We start from the raw sequence: 21,348 nt of genomic DNA, 5'->3' as shown, positions 1-21,348 counted from the left end.
GCATACTAGGCTAGCTGTAGCCCAGTCCCATGTTAAACAGTAGACTAGTGTGGCTGTGTGTTACTGTAGCATGCTAGGCTGGATGTAGCCCAGGTGCTAATGTGAGGTGCTGGGACTGAAAGGTGTGAATTCGGACAGTTGGAGGCCTGGATACAGACACTCCTATCATCCCCTGCCCCACATATCTCTTTCCTTTTTTTCATCTCTCATTTACAGCACAAACACTCTACGGCCATAACGCACCTGTGTGTACTAGCAGCAAACATCTGTACCCAAAAGTAGCTGCGCTTTGTGTGCTAGTAGCAAACTACAGCCAAATGTACCTTTGCTTTTTGTGTTAGCAAAAACACTACATCCAACTGTAACTCAGTGTGCAAGCAGAAACACTTAGCACTACCAACATGTACCTGGGATTAGTGTTTTAGCAGCAAAAACTCTACTTCAAAATGTAAATGCTAGCTGTTCAATGTGAAAGCAGCAAAGCAACCACAGGGTAAGCAGTGGACAAAAGGTGGTTTGGTAAGGATAGGACAATGAGCTGGTATGGATTGGTAAGGATAACAAGCTAAAAGGATTGGGCATGGATAGGAAGGCTTAACATGGTTTGTAAGTTAAGGAAGGAATAACAAGATAGAGACTTCCCATTCATTCCAGGCTACACTCAATACAGCCGACCCCTCGCTCTCGCCCTCTCTCTTTCTCTCTCTCCAATCTGGCGCCTGTTTCCTGTTACCATAGTAACCCAACTCACCCTCCCTCCTTACCTACCCTCCTCGCTCTCTCTCAAACATGCTATAACTCCATCTCTTTTTCTTCTCCTTACCTCCTCTCTCCCTCACTCATTCTCTCTTCCAGCCTCACACAGTTTAGAGTGAGTGGAAAAGAGCACTCTCCCGTAATGAGGAAGAGAGGGAGAATATCATTCATTTTCTTCATTAAATCATTTAATATTGTGGAATACTAGATGCCAGGAATCAAACCAATGAGTTTTGGGGAATAAACGAGAAAATTAGAAATACAGCAACACAAAAAGGCACACACACAAACACTAAAGCAAACAGAGAGGTGCTCCGGTGCTAATGAGAGCTTTAATGTCAGCGAGGCACAGACTCAGAGCAGACAGATTAGAATGGTGATTACCCTGAGAATGGGCCCACAGTACACACACATACACACACACAAGTGAAGGCATTACTCCACCGTTGAGACTTTCCTGGCTGTACCTGTACTGTTGCTTAGTTCAATCATCCATGCACAGAGAGACAGAGAGAGAAAGAGACAGTGAAGGAGAGATAGAGTGCAACAATGAAAGTGAGAGAGGGAGAGAGAGAGACAGACACAAACACACAGAGTAGGGTGATGTGGGGTTTTACAAGGAAGGAATGAGTAACTTGTGGACTGAGGGGGAGTGATGGAGGGACAGGGTGAGAAGGAAGGGTGAGGGAGGGAGGTAAAGTGGTTTTGTCAGTGTAACAGCTCTCATGTCCTCTGTACAGGATATGACCCTGATCACTTATGTCAATCAATCTCCATCACTTCCTGTGCCAGAGCACTGCTATCAGTAGCTATGTGCTGTTAACTGACTGCATCAATCTCGGGATAACACAATAGGAGTGTGTGTGTGTGTGTGTGTGTGTGTGTGTGTGTGTGTGTGTGTGTGTGTGTGTGTGTGTGTGTGTGTGTGTGTGTGTGTGTGTGTGTGTGTGTGTGTGTGTGTGTGTGTGTGTGTGTGTGTGTGTGTGTGTGTGTGTGTGTGTGTGTGTGTGTGTGTGTGTGTGTGTGTGTGTGTGTGTGGGTGGGTGTGTGTGTATTTGTAGTTAGGCTTATATATTTGGGATTCTATTAATCACATGTGAAATTCCCCTACCAACAGGTTCCATTCACTCCTCCCTCTTTCAACCTTCTCTTGATTGTCCACTCTCTTCTCTTTCCTATTCTCCATTTCTTACTCATCATCATTTTGCTATCTATCCCTCCCTCCTCTCCAAATCTCTCCCTCCTCTCTGACTCCTTTTCATTGCCTCATATCTAGCTTGCTCTCCTCCATCTTTCCTTTCCTCCCCCTCTACTGACCTCTTTGCCCAGCACCTCACCCCTCTTTTCAAAATTGGAAATCAATAGTGGCGCTTCCTCCCTCTTTGCGGAGGTGCACACACACACACACACACACACACACACACACACACACACACACACACACACACACACACACACACACACACACACACACACACACACACACACACACACACACACACACACACACACACACACACACACACACACACACACACAAAACATCCTAAAAATGAAGAGTGGGCAAATTTGGTCTGACACAAACACACACCCAGAAGCCATCACACAAAGTATTCAGTGCAATAAATGGTTGAGCGCTTCTGTTCTTTTGGAATACATCTGGCTATAATCCATCTGAAGAAGGAGAATCTACTCCCCGCCTCCCCTCTCCCCAACCAAATGAGCAGCACTCGTTCAGTGAGCGACCACATTTGATGTCCTCTGAGTGAAGGGCCCTTTAGTCTTTTAGCAGCTGGAACCTGAGAGGGCTGAAGGGAGAGGAGGAGGGGATGTGAACGGGTGGTAGTGTAAATCCTATAATAAAGAGGACGGATGGAGAACAGTTTATCCAGCTAAGAGACCACACAGGAGGATTAGCCCTACAGAAAGACGGGAGAAAGAGAGGACGAGGGGAGGAGGGATGGAGAGAAGGAGAGAGAGCAGAAAGACAAAGAGGGGTAGAGATAATGGGATGTGAGAGGGTGAATGAGAAACAGAGAGAGGTGGAAAGGAGAGGGATATAGAGTAAGAAAAAGAGAGAGAAAAGAGAGAAAGATGGATGGAGAGCGGGTTAGATGGAAGGATGAATGTGGATTCTGCGAGAGGGGGGTCATTTCTGAGGTCGAACTGGTAGTATTAACGTTGGGAGTCGTTATCTACACCCTACAATCCCCCACCCCCTAGGCCAGAGAAAAGCCAAACAGAGATAGTACACACACACACATAACCCAAAGCCATTATTTGGATTGGGATCGCTAAGGGTAATGTACAAAAGTACAGTATTATGTTTGGTTTCAGGTATATGAATAAGGATCAAGTAGAGTTAAATGGAGAGCGTTAATGTAGTTCTCTTAGGTATGTTCACCTTCATCCTACAGGTGCTTAGGCTGTTTGCTAAGATCTGAAGATATGGAGCTCAGTTGCTCTGTAATCCCCAAGGCCTCTCCTATCCGGTAGTGCTGATGGGTTGTAGCTGAGCAGCGGAGGTAGAGAGCAGTGCTTCTAATGGACAGAGGGAGAGCAGCAGAGAAACAAGATCTCACGGTTTGATCAATTTGACTTCAGATTCCGACTTTCGAAGTCGCTCCAAACGTCAAACTTTGAGGTGGTTTCAATACCCTAGGTTGCTCCTCCTACTCCAGCCGCACCCTGGGTTGCTCCTCCTACTCCAGCCGCACCCTGGGTTGCTCCTCCTACTCCAGCTGCACCCTGGGTTGCTCCTCCTGCTGCAGCTGCACCCTGGGTTGCCCCGCTGCTTTCGCCGGCGCATCGCTGCTGGTTAAATTTAGGCATTAATAGGGTTAAACAAAAACAACTCCATGCTTAGGTTTAGGAATTTATTTCCGAAGGGCTAAGGTTTGGGATAGGGTACAACAAAACGAGCCTTATCACTGGGATTGAACATTCGACCCTCTGAGCCGGACCTTGCAGCTTACTGTATGTCCATCCACCACCCCCATCCACAACGCCCTAGCAAAACCCATTACACCCCCATCCACAACGCCCTCGCAAAACCCATTACACCCCCATCCACAACGCCCTAGCAAAACCCATTACACCCCCATCCACAACGCCCTCGCAAAACCCATTACACCCCCATCCACAACGCCCTAGCAAAACCCATTACACCCCCATCCACAACGCCCTAGCAAAACCCATTACACCCCCATCCACAACGCCCTAGCAAAACCCATTACACCCCCATCCACAACGCCCTCGCAAAACCCATTACACCCCATCCACAACGCCCTAGCAAAACCCATTGCACCCCCATCCACAACGCCCTAGCAAAACCCATTACACCCCCATCCACAACGCCCTAGAAAAACCCATTGCACCCCCATCCACAACGCCCTAGCAAAACCCATTATACCCCCATCCACAACGCCCTAGCAAAACCCATTACACCCCCATCCACAACGCCCTCGCAAAACCCATGACACCCCATCCACAACGCCCTAGCAAAACCCATTGCACCCCCATCCACAACACCCTAGCAAAACCCATTACACCCCCATCCACAACGCCCTCGCAAAACCCTTTACACCACCATCCACAACGCCCTAGAAAAACCCATTACACCCCCATCCACAATGCCCTAGCAAAACCCATTACACCCCCATCCACAACGCCCTAGCAAAACCCATTACACCCCCATCCACAACACCCTCGCAAAACCCATTACACCCCCATCCACAACGTCCTCGCAAAACCCTTTACACCCCCATCCACAACACCCTAGCAAAACCCAAGCCTACTTGATGGTAATTGTCAGGTGTGCTCCCTCTCCGGCCTCTAGGTCACCAGGCTGCTCCTTATGGCGCACACCTGTCACCATCGTTACGCGTACCTGCACATCGTCAGACTCATCTGGACTCCATCACTTCCTTGATTACCTGCCCTATATGTGTCACTCCATTTGCTTCCTTCCCCAGGTGTCATTGTTTCTGTTTCATGTCTGTGTTGTTGGAGGTTCTTGTTCTGTATTATGTTTATTTTATTACAACACTCCCTGAGCTTGCTTCTCGACTCTCATCCCACATCGTTACAGTAATAGGCTGATACACTGCTACAAAACACTACAATGCACACACAACAGAGACCTACAAAACACACCACAGAGATGCATAGAGTTCCACACACATATAGGCCGACACACACGAGCACGCACGCACAAAAGCAAGCACACACACACCAACAGCTTGCTTTAAAGATAAAAACAAGATAGCATAAGATGCCAACACAACACACAACAGAGACAGATAAAGTCAAATATAACAGACAAAACAAGCTATAAAACATTCTGCATAACTCTCTACACACACAGAAAATATTCTATACAGCACCTGGGGCGATGAGAGATAAAAAAAAGTGATAAAGAGATGGAGAGAGAAGAGAGAAGCTTGAGAGAAAACAGAGAAAGAGAGAGAGAGAGAGAGAGAGAGAGAGACTGTATTTCACTAGGGAACACACATACACAGAGGGGGCTTAGATATCATCTCTTTCCATCAGAGCTACACAGCCTCTCTCTCTCTCTCTCTCTCTCTCTCTCTCTCCCTCTCGGACACACACAAACAGAAACACACACACTGACATAACATTATCTGTGTTTTCATCCTCTAAACAATCAGATTATTCTCTGCGACTGAAGGACTGAGGGAAACATGGGCATAAGGATGTGCTTAGCTTCAGCTCACACATGACTTCATTAGCACAGCACAGCACAGCACAGCACACACACACACACACACACACACACACACACACACACACACACACACACACACACACACACACACACACACACACACACACACACACACACACACACACACACACACACACACACACACACGCACTGGCTGTTGCTTGCTTGCTGTTCTCTGTTCTACAGCCCATACATCAGAGCATTGGGGAAGAGATACAATGGCTGGTTAGGCCCTTACACACTTTTGACTTCAATGCTCTTTTACTGTTGGCTGATAATTAAATTATGACTTGTATGTCTGACTGTACAAGCACCATCACACCTATTGGAACCATGCTGTGGGCCCTTCAAACTCAACTCTGGACCTCTAAGCCAGAGTTGAGAAAAGTAGAACTACTGCATTTTTTCATTGTTCCCCTCTAATCAGGGGCTGATTTAGACCTGGGACACCAGGTGTGTGCAATTAATTATCAGGTAGAACAGAAAACCAGCAGGTTCCGGACTTTGTAGGGTAAGAGTTTAATTGCCCCTGTTATGGGCTATAGTAGATGTCCAATGACCGTGCCCTGACCAACATGTTTGACCCTGGCTCGCTCTGTTCATACAGGGTTAGAAAACTCGCTTGGTCAAAAACAAACAAAAGCCATTCTTTCTCCTCTATCATATGGCTGTAATGGTTTGTAATACACACACACACACAAAACACACCACATGCACACACACACACACCATGGTTAAATGGCAGCCACTGGGTCCTCTGATTAAAATGTATGGGGTTAGTTAGGCTCAAGTGCTCAAAGGAATCATCTGTTATTAAAAGCTGAGAAAATGTGTAAGTAGTTAGGTTTCCATCCAATTGGTGACATATTTTCATGTGAATATTCTAAAATCAACTTAAAAACACATTTTTCCACCAGATAAAATGTACTTGTTGCGGATAAAAGGCTGTGCGTGAAGACGTAGTGCAAATAAAAATCAAATGGGTTTCCACCGCATTCTCACCGATACTGATGGTTTTCTCAGAATTTTTTTAACGTTATATAGGGAGTGTGTCCACTCTGGTACTGGCACGTGCGCTCTAGCCAACAGCTTGCAGATACAATGTGGGTATAGTCTACATAATGAGATTATTATGGACAAAAGAGCGAGATTATTTTTATTGGTCAAACGGCAGTAAAGCATCAATCATCATGTCACAGAAAAAGGCCCTCGATAATTATTGGAAAGCAGCATCAACTCGTCACCTTGCACTTTCACCACCCTGAATATTTCCCAGACTACCTCGCCTTTTGAGTGAATTGTAGAGTTACCGCCCATGACTGTATATGTTAGTGACAGAGACATCACTGCTGCAATTTTAACTGTTCAGCCCTGTGGCTGTCACACCCTGACCATAGAGAGCCCTCGGGGTTCTCTATGGTGTAATAGGTCAAAGCGTGACAAGGGATTTTTTTCTAGTTATTTTAGTTCTATGTTGGTGTGTGAGTATGGTTCCCAATTGGAGGCAACTGAATATCGTTGCCTCTAATTGGGGATCATACTTAGTGTGTTCCTTTTCCCACCTGTGATGTGGGATATTGTTTAGAGTTAGTGCCTATGTGCGCTACATATTTGCACGTTTGTTAATCTTTGTTGTTGTTTGGAGGTTCACTATGGTCCACTTATTTATATAACGATCATGACAGAATATCCCACCAAGTAAGAACCAAGCAGCGTGCCCAGGAGGTAAAGGAGAGCTGGACATGGGAGGAAATATTAGGTGGATGCGAGACCCTTCCTTGGCGGGAGACGCAAAGGAGTAATGGAGGACAGCGACGACGCCGGGGTCAGAGGCCACAAAGAGCCCAAGGGCAACCCCAAGATTTTTTTGGGGGGGGGCACAAGGGGGCGGTCGGCCGAGTCGAGGAGAGAGCCAGAGACCGTCTGGGAGTCGATGGAGCAGTTGGAGGAGGGAGATCGGAGAGAGATGTTGGTTAGGTGTATTTTGCACCGCACGTGCCCTGAAGAGCGTGTCATCAGTCCGGTGCCACCTGTGCCGGCTCCACGCACGAGGCCTCCAGTGCGCCTCCCCAGCCCGATACGTCCTGTGCCGGCTCCCCGACACTCGCCCTGAAGAGCGTGTCATCAGTCCGGTGCCACCTGTGCCGGCTCCACGCACGAGGCCTCCAGTGCGCCTCCCCAGCCCGATACGTCCTGTGCCGGCTCCCCGCACTCGCTCTGAAGAGCGTGTCATCAGTCCGGTGAAACAAGTGAGATCCTAACTGAATATGTCATCATTCAAATAAAATAATTTAACACAATACAACACATATTACATAAAGACCTTTGAGGGCCTAGTTTAACCCTAATACTGTGGGCTGAAAATCATGGTTTACAGGCAAAATTAGGCCTGCAAGTCACATTATTCTGGATGTAAAGTGATGTGTAATTCCTATTGGAATTCAACCAGAGTGGGGATATCCAACATTTTCCATTTGTGTTCAATTTGCATTCAGAATGACTTCCAGGTTGGGAAGACTAAGATATGAGACTACCTAAAGCATCTAAACTGCAACAACCATTTCCGTAACGTGTGCTAGTAACAGATTGGATTAGCTTAGAAACATATATTATATTTATATTTGAGCTGCATAAAATTTATAATAAAACTGATTGCTTGCATCCTGCATGCTGATTGGACTAGCAGAATTCCTAGCCGTGCTGTATTGGCCGTCACAGACACACTATGCCTGCTAACGGTTCCATCTGAAAGGGATCACTGTGCCTCCTATAAGAATAGCATGTTCATGTTGCTAAATCATCTCTTGTACTCAACTAGCACATGATTTCCCCTCGTTTCCAGCCTAGCATTTAGTTTGGTACAGAGGAGGTTAATATAAGCCTCGATGTCTGCCTGTCCGACCTTGGAAGCAATGTTTCAATATAGAATTTCCATCTGTGTACCATACATAGAGTGAACTGTGCCCAGACGAGACGAGACAACGCATCAACATCATTATGGCCATTTCCATGTAAATGTAAATAGAAAGAAAACTCTAACAAATGAAAATGCAGCAAGTGCACTGTCCTTTCAGGTTCAATGTTTGACCTGACTGAGTTAGCTGAAGTTGGCTAGCAAACTAGCAAGGGACAAAAAAGTTACTCAGCCTGCATAGCAACCATTTTGCTTAGAGCGGACGGCCAGACCTTTTGCATAGCAACTATGCAAAAATATTTAATGGCGGGGTCACGTCTGTAGCAATATGACCAAAATAACTAACAACAAGATTTCTGTCCGGTGTGACGACACCTGTACCATGTCTTCACTGACATTTTCAACCTCTCCCTGACCGAGTCTGTAATACCTACATGTTTAAAGTAGACCACCATAGTCCCTGTGTCCTAGAAAGCAAAGGTAACCTGCCTAAATGACTACTGCCCCGTAGCACTCACATCGCTAGCCATTAAGTGATTTGAAAGACTGGTCATGGCTCACATCAACACCATCATCCCGGAAACCCTAGACCAACTCCAATTTGCATACCTACCCCAACAGATCCACAGATGACGCAATCTCAATCGCACTACACACTGCCCTTTCCCACCTGGACAAAAAGAACACCTTTGTGATGCTTTTCATTGACAACAGCTCAGCTTGCAACACCATAGTGCCCACAAAGCTCATCACTAAGCTAAGGACCATGGGACTAAACACCTCCCTCTGCAACTGGATCCTACATTTCCTGACGGGCCACCCCCAGGTGGTAAGGGTAGGCAACAACGCATCTCCCACGCTGTCCCTCAACACACAGGGCCCTCCTGTACTCCCTGATTTGATTTGTTCACCCACAAATACGTGGCCAAGCACAACTCCAACACCATCATTAAGTTTGCTGACAACACAACGGTGGTAGGCCTGATCACCGACAACGATGAGACAGCCTATTGGCAGGAGGTCAGAGACCTGGCAGTGTGGTGCATGAAGGTACCACGTTCATCTGTACAAACAATAGTACGCAAGTATAAACACCATGGGACAGCCATCATACCGCTCAGGAAGGAGACACGTTCCGTCTCCTACAGATGAACGTACTTCGGTGCAAAAAGTGCAAATCGATCATACTTTTTGGAGAAATGCCCTCTGGTCTGATGAAACAAAAATAGAACTGTTTGGCCATAATGACCATCGTTATGTTTGTAGGAAAAAGAGGGAGACTTGCAAGCCGAAGAACACCATCCCAACCGTGAAGCACAGGGGTGGCAGCATCATGTTGTGGGGGTGCTTTGCTGCAGGAGGGACTGGTGCACTTCACAAAATAGATGGCATCATGAAGCAGGAAAATTATGTGGATATACTGAAGCAACATCTCAAATGGGTCTTCCAAATGGACAATGAGCCCAAACATACTTCCAAAGTTGTGGCAAAATGGCTTAAGGTCAAAGTCAAGGTATTGGAGTGGCCATCACAAAGCCCTGCCCTCAATCCTATAGAACATTTTGTGGGCAGAACTGAAAAAGCGTGTGCGAGCAAGGAGGCCTACAAATCTGACTCAGTTACACCAGCTCTGTCAGGAGCAATGGGCCAAAATTCACCCAACATATTGTGGGAAGCTTGTGGAAGGCTACCTGAAACGTTTGACCCAAGTTAAACAATTTAAAGGCAATGCTACTAAATACTAATTGAGTGTATGTAAACTTCTGACCCACTGGGAATGTGATGAAAGAAATAAAAGCTGAAATAAATAATTAGCTCTACTATTATTCTTACATTTCACATTCTTAAAATAAAGTGTTGATCCTAACTGACCTAAGACAGGGAATTTTTACTCGGATTAAATGTCAGGAATTGTGAAAAACTGAGTTTAAATGTAATTGGCTAAGGTTTATGTAAACTTCCGACTTCAACTGTATGCTTAGTTCAATTCAATCTTATTAGATTTCACTTGTATACCAAGTAATTTGTAATATGCCACTGCACTGCATTAACCCAACAAAAGCTAACCTAGGTTGATAGCCACAAGAAGAAAATAATGGTAAGAACTACAGTAGGACCATGGGGGAGAAGGTGATACTACAAATCATAAAGGGGAGAATGTAGAACTGCAGGCACCGCTTTGAAGTATGGATATTTTTAGATGATAGAGAATACAACACAACAAACAAGGCTTCCTGTGTAGTAAGAAAGCAAATCAACCAGGAACAAAATTGATATCGACTTCCATATTCACTGTGTGATTCCTCTATTTTGCAGTAACTCTGCTCTCCTGCTGTGTGTTATGGTGCTACTTCACCTTCCTTCCCATCATGACGGCCAGGCAGGTCAGGGGTCACCATGATTTCACGGGGTAGCTCTGTACAGTTTCTCCAGAAGCCTTCTGCAAGCATTGTCTCCCTGAGTCGTTAATTAGCTACTAGCAGGCATTACTGTTGAACTCATCTGATAACTGGGCTCCCCTGCGCTAGAGAGAAGCCTGAAGCACTGAGAGAGAGAGAGAGAGAGAGAGAGAGAGCGAGAGAGAGAGAGAGAGAGAGAGAGAGAGAGAGAGAGAGAGAGAGAGAGAGAGAGAGAGAGAGAGAGAGAGAGAGAGATGCTGCGAGCAATAGGCATGCAGAAATACAAACAGAGAGATAAACGGAGAGTTTAGGAATCATTAAGCAAAGTGTATGTGTTTCTCTCGCTCCCTTTCACTCTCCCCGAACAAAAGAAAGCATACATACTGTACAGCTACGTGCGACCAGTGTGAAATGGCTAGATAGTTAGCGGAGCACTCTAAGGGCGTTTCACTAGTTCTGAGACCTTGAAGTAGTTGTTTCCCATGCTCTGCAAGGGCCGCAGCTTTTGTGGTGCGTTAGGTGACGATGCTTCGTGGGTGACTGTTGTTGACGTGTGCAGAGGGTCCCTGGTTCGAGCCCAGGATGAGGGACGAAAGCAACGCTGTTACATACACACAAAACCATTTACTCATCTGATAACTGGGCTCCCCTACGCTAGAGAGAAGCCTGAAGCACTGAGAGAGAGAGAGAGAGAGAGAGAGAGAGAGAGAGAGAGAGAGAGAGAGAGAGAGAGAGAGAGAGAGAGAGAGAGAGAGAGGACCACAAATTCCATCTAGACACCGTTGCCCTAGAGCACACAAAAAACTATGCATACCTCGGCCTAAACATCAGCACCACAGGTAGCTTCCACAGAGCTGTGAACGACCTGAGAGACAAGGCAAGAAGGGCATTCTATGCCATCAAAAGGAACATAAATTTCAACATACCAATTAGGATCTGGCTAAAAATACTTGAATCAGTCATAGAGCCCATTGCCCTTTATGGTTGTGAGGTCTGGGGTCCGCTCACCAACCAAGATTTCACAAAATGGGACAAACACCAAATTGAGACTCTGCATGCAGAATTCTGCAAAAATATCCTCTGTGTACAACGTAGAACACCAAATAATGCATGCAGAGCAGAATTAGGCCGATACCCACTAATTATCAAAATCCAGAAAAGAGCCGTTAAATTCTACAACCACCTAAAAGGAAGCGATTCCCAAACCTTCCATAACAAAGCCATCACCTACAGAGAGATGAACCTGGAGAAGAGTCCCCTAAGCAAGCTGGTCCTAGGGCTCTGTTCACAAACACAAACACACCCCACAGAGCCCCAGGACAACAGCACAATTAGACCCAACCAAATCATGAGAAAACAAAAAGATAATTACTTGACACATTGGAAAGAATTAACAAAAAAACAGAGCAAACTAGAATGCTATTTGGCCCTAAACAGAGAGTACACAGTGGCAGAATACCTGACCACTGTGACTGACCCAAACTTAAGGAAAGCTTTGACTATGTACAGACTCAGTGAGCATAGCCTTGCTATTGAGAAAGGCCGCCGTAGGCAGACATGGCTCTCAAGAGAAGACAGGCTATGTGCTCACTGCCCACAAAATGAGGTGGAAACTGAGCTGCACTTCCTAACCTCCTGCCCAATGTATGACCATATTAGAGAGACATATTTCCCTCAGATTACACAGATCCACAAAGAATTCGAAAACAAATCCAATTTTGATAAACTCCCATATCTACTGGGTGAAATTCCACAGTGTGCCATCACAGCAGCAAGATTTGTGACCTGTTGCCACAAGAAAAGGGCAACCAGTGAAGAACAAACACCATTGTAAATACAACCCATATTTATGCTTATTTATTTTACCTTGTGTGCTTTAACCATTTGTACATTGTTACAACACTGTATATATATAATATGACATTTGTAATGTCTTTTTTGTTTTGAAACTTCTGTATGTGTAATGTTTACTGTTAATTTGTATTGTTTATTTCACTTTTGTATATTATCTACCTCACTTGCTTTGGCAATGTTAACACATGTTTCCCATGCCAATAAAGCCCCTTGAATTGAATTGAATTGAATTGAGAGAGAGAGAGAGAGAGAGAGAGAGAGAGAGAGAGAGAGAGAGAGAGAGAGAGAGAGAGAGAGAGAGAGAGAGAGAGAGAGAGAGAGAGAGAGAGAGAGAGAGAGAGAGAGAGAGAGAGAGAGAGAGAGAGAGAGAGAGAGAGTGACTGTTGCATCTCTCTTCCTCTCACACATAAACATCATTTTAAAAAGCACACACACATAATATAAACGCACAAACAATGTGAATAATTTATTGGAGCTCCAGTCATAGATCTGATAGGTTGCAGTAAGGAATTCACACAGCAGACCATTATATCATTAGCTGCAAAGCTGTGCTCTGTGCTGCACTGAATGGCCTGGTAAATGGAGCTACTTCCTGGGTGCGACACGTACGTATGTACACAAACACACACACACACACACACACACACACACACACACACACACACACACACACACACACACACACACACACACACACACACACACACACACACACACACACACACACACACACACACACACATAGCAGTAGTCAATTATAGCTGTGGGAAAGAAAACAGGAATAAACTGGAATATTGACAGAAAGTCAAGAAGCGAGGTGGGATATTGACAGGTTTCTCCTGGACTAGGTCTGAGAACGCAGGTGGAGAGGGAGAGAAACATTGTGTCTGTGGAAAGATGCGTTTCCATGGGAGTGGAGGCAGAGATAGAGCACTTGTCTAAGAGACACATTTCCTTATCTGTGTGCCTGGGGAGAAACAAACAGTGTCCGCTCATATGGAGGGGAGTTTCCCTGTTTCCATAGGCCTGTTGCTAGCTGCTGCTGCTGGGAGAAAACGCACATAACTTTAATTGAATTTTACCCAAAGCCACCATCAGAGAGAGGGAGGGAGGGAAGAGAGGGAGGGAGGGAGGGAAGAAATTACAGGGGGCATGCTGTATATGTGTACTGATATTATCCAACAGTGAGTGAACTGTGTGACATTCAGAGGTTCCCTCTATATTATGTACATTAATGCATTATAATCTGAACTGTAGGAAAGGACATGTTTACCAGCTGAAAACGGTCAGAATCACCTTGACAACTGACATAACATACAGTATAAACATCCCTCCTTCTGGATAAGCCTTGCCGTCGCGCCTGTTTTTTCCAAGAGCTGAATTTGAAGAGAAATTACTTCCAAATATATTCATTTTACTATGAAACCTCATCAAGTGGGCAAAAGACATGATAACATGAATTCAGCAAAGGCAAAAAAAAGAGAGAGACACGGTCCCAGAGAAAAGGAAAGAAGAAAAGAAAGGTGGAAGAGAGGGAATGGGAAACTGAAAGTGAGTGACACACAGAATGGAAGTTCAAGACAATACAAGTGGAGGGAATGAGAGAAATGAATGAGAGAGGAAAGGCTTATGAGAGAGATGGGTTGAGAATTGTAGAGAAAGAGTGAATGAGATGGTGGGCAGCAGCAGCAGGGGTGGAGAAGGAGGCAGTTGGCCCTGTGAGGACAGGCCTGTAATTGAAGCGAAGGAAAAAGACCTTAACCCAGATCAGTATCTATCACTCTCCGGCAGGAAGAAAGAGCTCAACACACGCAGATTTCCTGAGAGGGCGACAGATGAGGACAGAGGGAAGAGGAGAGAGAGTGGAGGGAGAGAGAGAGGGAGAGGGAGGGGATGATGTAGCGACAGATACTGCTGATTACAAAGATTACTTCTCTGAGAAACCCTGGCCGATGTGGGTACACTGCCCTTACTCACTCACTCACACACACACACACACACACACTCACTCACACACACACACACACACACACACACACACACACACACACACACACACGCACACAGGCAGGCAGACAGAGCTCAGAGGAGATCAGCATGTTGAGACAGACAGAACCCTCGAGACATGGTCATCTGAGAGGAGGAGAATTATGCAAGTGCAAATTAAATTACACCGGAAGAGAGAGGCAGGCATGGACCTGCAGGAAACACTGGGCTCTGCGTGTGCGTGTGTGTGTGCGTGTGCGTGTGCGTGTGCGTGTGTGTGTGTGTGTGTGTGTGTGTGTGTGTGTGTGTGTGTGTGTGTGTGTGTGTGTGTGTGTGCGCTATTTGTTACGCACATTATGAAAACACACACACAGAGACACGGACAAACAGACTGAGACGCTATCTGGTATGTGATGAGCCAGGTTCACACAGAGATCAAAGGTTGTAAAGATCACACATGGACAGGACGGAAAGAGACAGAGAGGGAAAAAGCATGCCTGAATGTAATATGGTAAAACTCACACACACAGCCACTAACACATTGTGTGTGTGTTTGTTGTGCCACATAGAGCACCCAGCGGAACACAAAAGCAGCCCTTTGACACCTGATACTCACTAGCTGCCAGTGTGTGAGAGAGAAGATTAGTGGTCAGAGTAACCATCGCCTCTTATTGGCTCTCCTGACGCAGGGCCTGTAGGCCTATTACATCTCTCTCTCTGTCTCTCTCTGTCTCTCTCTCTTTTTCTATCTCACTCTCTCTCTTTTTCTCTCTCGCTCTCTCTCTCTCTCTTTCATTCTCTCTAAACTATATTCAACAACTACAGGAGGGACATTGAACAATACATTAGCTACCCCTTACCTCAGCTCTCTCCCTCCCCTGTCCTGCCCTATTAACCCCTCTATTCTCACCCATACCGGATATCGCTAAGGGCAAAGGGCCTCGGAAAGAGAAAGGAGGGCGGAGAAGAAAAGAGAGGATAATATCCGTTTGGCTAATTCTGCTGTTTGTCCAGCTTAGTGGAGTGGGTTCTCTAGGCGGTGACAGTATGTGATTCAGGCTTAGAGTGCTGTGCTTGTCTAAAGGTCACACTAACACAGGAGTCCATTAGCAATTCAGATGTGGCTAAGAGGGTAAGAGGCTGCACTGGTCCCAGTGCCTGCTCCCTGCATGGCCCTTATTGCATTATCAGGGAGCATAGCGGCAGCTAGCATGCTCAACACTGATTATGTGACAAAAAGGGGAGGAGATATGTTATGTATCTGTTATGTAACACACTACTGTTCAAAAGTTTGGGGTCACTTAGAAATGTCCTTGTTTTTGAAAGAAAAGCACATTTTTGAACCATTAAAATAACATAAAATGGATCAGAAATACAGTGCAGACATTGTTAATGTTGTAAGTGACTATTGTAGCTGGAAACTGCTGATTTTTTATGGAATATCTACATAGGCGTACAGAGTCCCATTATCAGCAACCATCACTCCTGTGTTCCAATGGCACATAGTGTTAGCTAATCCAAGTTTATAATTTTAAACTGCTAACTAATCATTAGAAAACCATTTTGCAATTATGTTAGCACAGCTGAAAACTGTTGTTCTGATTAAAGAAGAAATAAAACTGGCCTTCTTTAGTCTAGTTGAGTATCTGGAACATCAGCATTTGTGGGTTCAATTACAGGCTCAAAATGGCCAGAAGCAAAGAACTTTCATCTGAAACTTGTCAGTCTATTCTTGTCCTGAGAAATGAAGGCTATTCCATGCTAGAAATTGCCAAGAAACTGAAGATCTCTTACAACGCTGTGTACTACTCCCTTCACAGAACAGCACAAACTGTCTCTAATCAGAATAGAAAGAGGAGTGGGAGGCCCCGGTGCACAACTGAGCAAGAGGACAAGTACATTAGAGTGTCTAGTTTGAGAAACAGACGCCTCACAAGTCTTCAACTGGCAGCTTCATTAAATAGTACCCGCAAAACACCAGTCTCAACGTCATCAGAGAAGAGGCGACTCCGGGATGCTGGCCTTCTAGGCAGAGTTGCAAAGAAAAATCCATATCTCAGACTTGCCAATAAAAATAAAAGATTAAGATGGGCAAAAGAACACAGACACTGGGCAGAGGAACTCTGCCTAGAAGGCCAGCATCCCGGATTCGCCTCTTTACTGTTGATGTTGAGACTGGTGTTTTACGGGTACTATTTAATGAAGCTGCCAGTTGAAGACTTGTGATGCGTCTGTTTCTCAAACTAGACACTCTAATGTTCTTGTCCTCTTGCTCAGTTGTGCACCGGGGCCTCCCACTCCTCTTTCTATTCTGATTAGAGACAGTTTGTGCTGTTCTGTGAAGGGAGTAGTACACAGCGTTGTAAGAGATCTTCAGTTTCTTGGCAATTTCTAGCATGGAACAGCCTTCATTTCTTAGAACAAGAATAGACTGACGAGTTTCAGATGAAGTTTTTGTTTCTGGCTATTTTGAGCCTGTTATCGAACCCACAAATGCTGATGCTCCAGATACTCAACTAGTCTAAAGAAGGCCAGTTGTATTGCTTATTTAATCAGAACAACCATTTTCAGCTGTGCTAACATAATTGCAAAAGGGTTTTCTAATGATCAACTAGACTTTTAAAATGATAAACTTCGATTAGCTAATACCCACAGAACACATTCATTCACTCACACATGCACACTCTCTCTCTCTCTTTCCCTCTCTCTTCCCACTCATTCCACCCCCATATCCCTAGCACATCTGGGACAGCAGATCTACCAGCCAAGGTCAACTCCATTACTACTGCTGACAGAAAATCACACTGGCCATGAAGCTTTTACACACAGACCTCATATCCTGACATTAGACCGACTGAGATAAGCATACTTGCAATGCTAGGCATAGACTGAATGATTCTAGATTGGGGTTTCTGATTCTAGTATGATCAGCTGAAGGAGGAACACTGATGGTTGCTGCTTATTTCAGGAGGATTTTAACCAGAGGCCTCGCATGGTTCTATATGGCGTGGTTCTATATATTTCAGGACCATGGACAGAGAACACACCTCAGGAGGACCAGTGACACACAGCTGAGACCGAGACCACCACAGAGAGAGAGAGAGAGAGAGAGAGAGAGAGAGAGAGAGAGAGAGAGAGAGAGAGAGAGAGAGAGCAGCCCGTAACAGTCTACTGCACAACAAATGGAAAAATAACAAGTGTAATCTAGCCAATGTCTCTAACCTGTGTAGCATTGCTGTTTTCTGCAACATGACTGCACAACCATGACTGCACATAACATTTGGGGCTACAATACATTGCCAGTGACACCTGCGATTAAATATGTGTGTGTGTGTGTGTGTGTGTGTGTGTGTGTGTGTGTGTGTGTGTGTGTGTGTGTGTGTGTGTGTGTGTGTGTGTGTGTGTGTGTGTGTGTGTGTGTGTGTGTGTGAAAGATAGTGTCATCTCTTCCACGTTGGTGCAATATTAGCAAAACCTGTTAGTTTCAGTCATGCTGAGCCCACAACACAACTTGAAACAATCTGCATCATCCCTCTGAAAGACCCGTTTGTTGACGTGTGTTGACCAACTGAGGCAGCGGTGTACTGCTCTATGCTACAGAAAGATATGTCATCGGTACAACAACAAACCAGGTACAATGAAAAAGCCTTCCGGTGGATTAGGTACAGAAATCACTGGTACACTATTAATGTTATTGAAATGCTAGCACCTCCGAGCTCTGGCTGAGCTAGGCACTAGGCCTTCCCCTCTAGTACACCCTCTCCTCTGATAGCCTCCAACATGGTAACAGATGATCACATCACCACCCTGCCGAGGCCTTGCTTTTCTCAACAGCGGTGAAGATACAGACCTATAAGGCTACATCCCCCTAACACAAACACACAGAGAGACAGAGAGACAGAGAGAGAGAGAGAGAGAGAGAGAGAGAGAGACAGAGAGACAGAGAGAGAGAGAGAGAGAGAGAGAGAGAGAGAGAGAGAGAGAGAGAGAGAGAGAGAGAGAGATGGGGGGTCGAGCTGTAGGTCTGATGCTTTCAGAACCATAGAGAGCACCTCTCTCGCTCTCTCTCTGGTTAGTTGGAGAACCAATCCCTTGGGTTTTGACACCGTTTGTGATGCAAAGATTATATCTGAGGAGAGAACCTAATCAGGGGCACAACCTATTTTTGTATTAAGATGCTTCCTTTTTAGTTTAGGCTTGTGATTCTGTGGCTGCAGCCTTTGAAGTAACACAGTACATGCCAGTTATACTCAATACCCTATTAGATTCAAACTCTCTCTCACTCTTTCTCTTTGCTGTAGGCTATGTGACACAATCATCACACATTAGCTCCTGCACAAAAATCTACAAGTGCGCGTCCACGCTCGCTCGTTCTCGCACAAACATACGCACGCACGCACGCATACATTGTAGGCAGGACAAGTGGGGTGATGCGTCTCACAAACGCTTTGAAATCATTCTCACATCGTGATAGATATCGGTTACCATGACGACTGGGAATCAATCCAAGCCCAATCAATCCAAGCCCCTATATAGGCTAAAAAGACAGTAGCCTACCTATAGTGCTTTGATATGTGCAAGCCATTCACATCCTACCTTGCATTCCTCCATACATGTCCTGACCGAGTATTCATCAGTCTCATATTTCTCAACCAACAGCTCAAACTCCCGGTAGTCCTCCTGAGCTTGCCGGTCAAAGCGCTGGTAAACCCGGACACACTCGCTGCATCCCAGCGTGTCACCCTCAGCCACGTCCAGGCTGCAGTTTATATTGTCCGGACTTGTAATCCCGTTAAACAAATCCAAAAGAGAGTAGGAATTACAAAAAGAAAGATACAAATCGCTCAAATTCAAGTCTGCCGACTGCGTCCTCTCCCCGCCCCCGGAGAGGCCCAGGCACACCGGCTCTGCGTCCGTGAAAGTGAAGCAGTCTTTGGACAAGCTGTCTGGGTGACAGGTGTCCAGTCGCCACAGAGGTTTGGTAGAATTCCCTATAAAAATAACATCTGGCTTTCTGGCAAGGGGGCCGTGGGGGGAATGGGGGTCAGAGGAGGGGGTGTGGTGGTGAGTGGAGTTTGGGTACTCGACCATGTCCGTAAAAGCGAGCCGCTTGTCCTGCCGCTTGTCTCGGGTCCGCGTCAGTTTGGCCTCGGCGCAGAACCACAAGTGATCAGAGAGCAGGACGGTGATGAAGAGAAGAGAGGCCAGCGATAGGCGCCATCTCTGGGCCCGCTCCGACTCGGTAAATGGCTTCTCGTTCTCTCGGGGTGCAAACCAGATATTTAAACCGTCATCTTGCTTCCGACACATCCAAGCACCCCTGGTCATATTTTAGGAAAAGCGCAGCTCTGGCCGACTCCACCGCGGGGGCTCCTCTGCCACTATACTCATTGACTTTGGGAGATGGACTCTGGTTATTTATCCTCGGTAACGGTGGGCTGCCGTGCCGCCGCCGGTCCTGGGCTCTCCTCTCTCGCGCCCGACGCCGTCGGCGTGTTATTCCGATCCAATTAGCGCGCCCGCACAGATTAAGCCTCGCGCTGCCGCATCCCCGTTCTCCATGGCTCTCCGGGGGGAAACCACGTTCTCTGTAACCGCATGCCTCGCGCCTCGCTCCCTCTCTTCTGCTCTCCGGGGTGGTGCTCGCGCGCAGAGAGACCAGCTGTGGCCAGCTTATCAATGCTGTTGCCGTTACTGCTGCAGTTTCCCGGATTCAATTATGAGAAAGCAAAAGCCGTTTGATTGTGCCCCAGTTTATTTTTTCCGGTTCGTATCTGGGTTGAATGCCTTGGATCTTTTCTCCCGATGGCCACAGTCATCTTGGACCTGGGTTAAATTGCCGCCATGTTCGTCTTGAACACTTTTGGGGGGAGCGGGGTCGGTTTGCGTCATCTCCATCGCTACGATAGCTCCATCGTTGCGCAGTGGCGTAGCAGCTTACTACCTATTACACACTCAGATACATGCAGGCATTTAATGGCACTATTCCACCACTCTGGACTACAGGACGCAGTCATGAAATGTGAGGTCTTATACCTGTTACCATCTGGGTTGGGAAAAGATTGGCTATATAAATATTCAGCACAGTTGCTACTATATATGCAGTTCAGACATTGGGGAGAAGTATGGCAGAAAAAAGTTAACGTCACGAAATGTCTCAGTGCTAAATATGTATGGTGCAAGTTGATCAACAAATCATTTGCCACATTATTTCGATGCCATGAATGACAGATCATGAGGAATGTACAGCTGGTCCTATGGTACGATAACAGCCTTTACAAACAATGTGCATAAAACCCCTTATGCCTGGCATGCAATGAGCATGGCATTCAGCTAAATGACATGCACAGTCACCTCCAAAATTATTGGCACCCTTGATGAAGATGAGCAAAAAAGACTGTATACAAGTAATATTACAAATAGCTTACTGAGCTATATTGAATGCTATGAAAATATGAACATTATATTATTTTATTCTATTACAATTACAATTACAATTATTAGAGAAATAAATGTTGTTTAACAAGTAAAACTTTTTCCTCTCAAAAAGATAGGTGTCATAGTTATTGGCAGCCCTGTCTTCAATAGTTTGTGCAACTCCCCTTGCGAGGATAACAGCACTGAGCCTTTTTCTATGAGATTTTATGAGATTGGAGAACACATTTGGAGGGATCTTAGACCATTCCCTCTTA

At 45.8% G+C, this 21,348-nt stretch overlaps 1 protein-coding gene across 1 annotated transcript in view; it reads right to left on the bottom strand.

The window, feature by feature from the left end:
• The window catches only part of LOC139538708 (NALCN channel auxiliary factor 1-like), a 191,179-nt gene extending 170,567 nt beyond the window's left edge, over positions 1-20,612 (bottom strand). Inside the window, exon 1 of the mRNA XM_071341087.1 lies at positions 19,253-20,612. Within this exon, the coding sequence (XP_071197188.1) occupies positions 19,253-19,984 (732 nt within the window). The 5' untranslated portion in view covers positions 19,985-20,612. The remainder of the gene's footprint in view (positions 1-19,252) is intronic.
• Between the last annotated feature and the right edge of the window lie 736 nt (positions 20,613-21,348).

The sequence above is a fragment of the Salvelinus alpinus genome, chromosome 14 (assembly GCF_045679555.1).
Source record: "Salvelinus alpinus chromosome 14, SLU_Salpinus.1, whole genome shotgun sequence".
Classification (NCBI taxonomy): Eukaryota; Metazoa; Chordata; class Actinopteri; order Salmoniformes; family Salmonidae; genus Salvelinus; species Salvelinus alpinus.
Note: the sequence above shows the minus strand (reverse complement) of the source record. Positions and strands in the feature narration are given on the sequence as shown.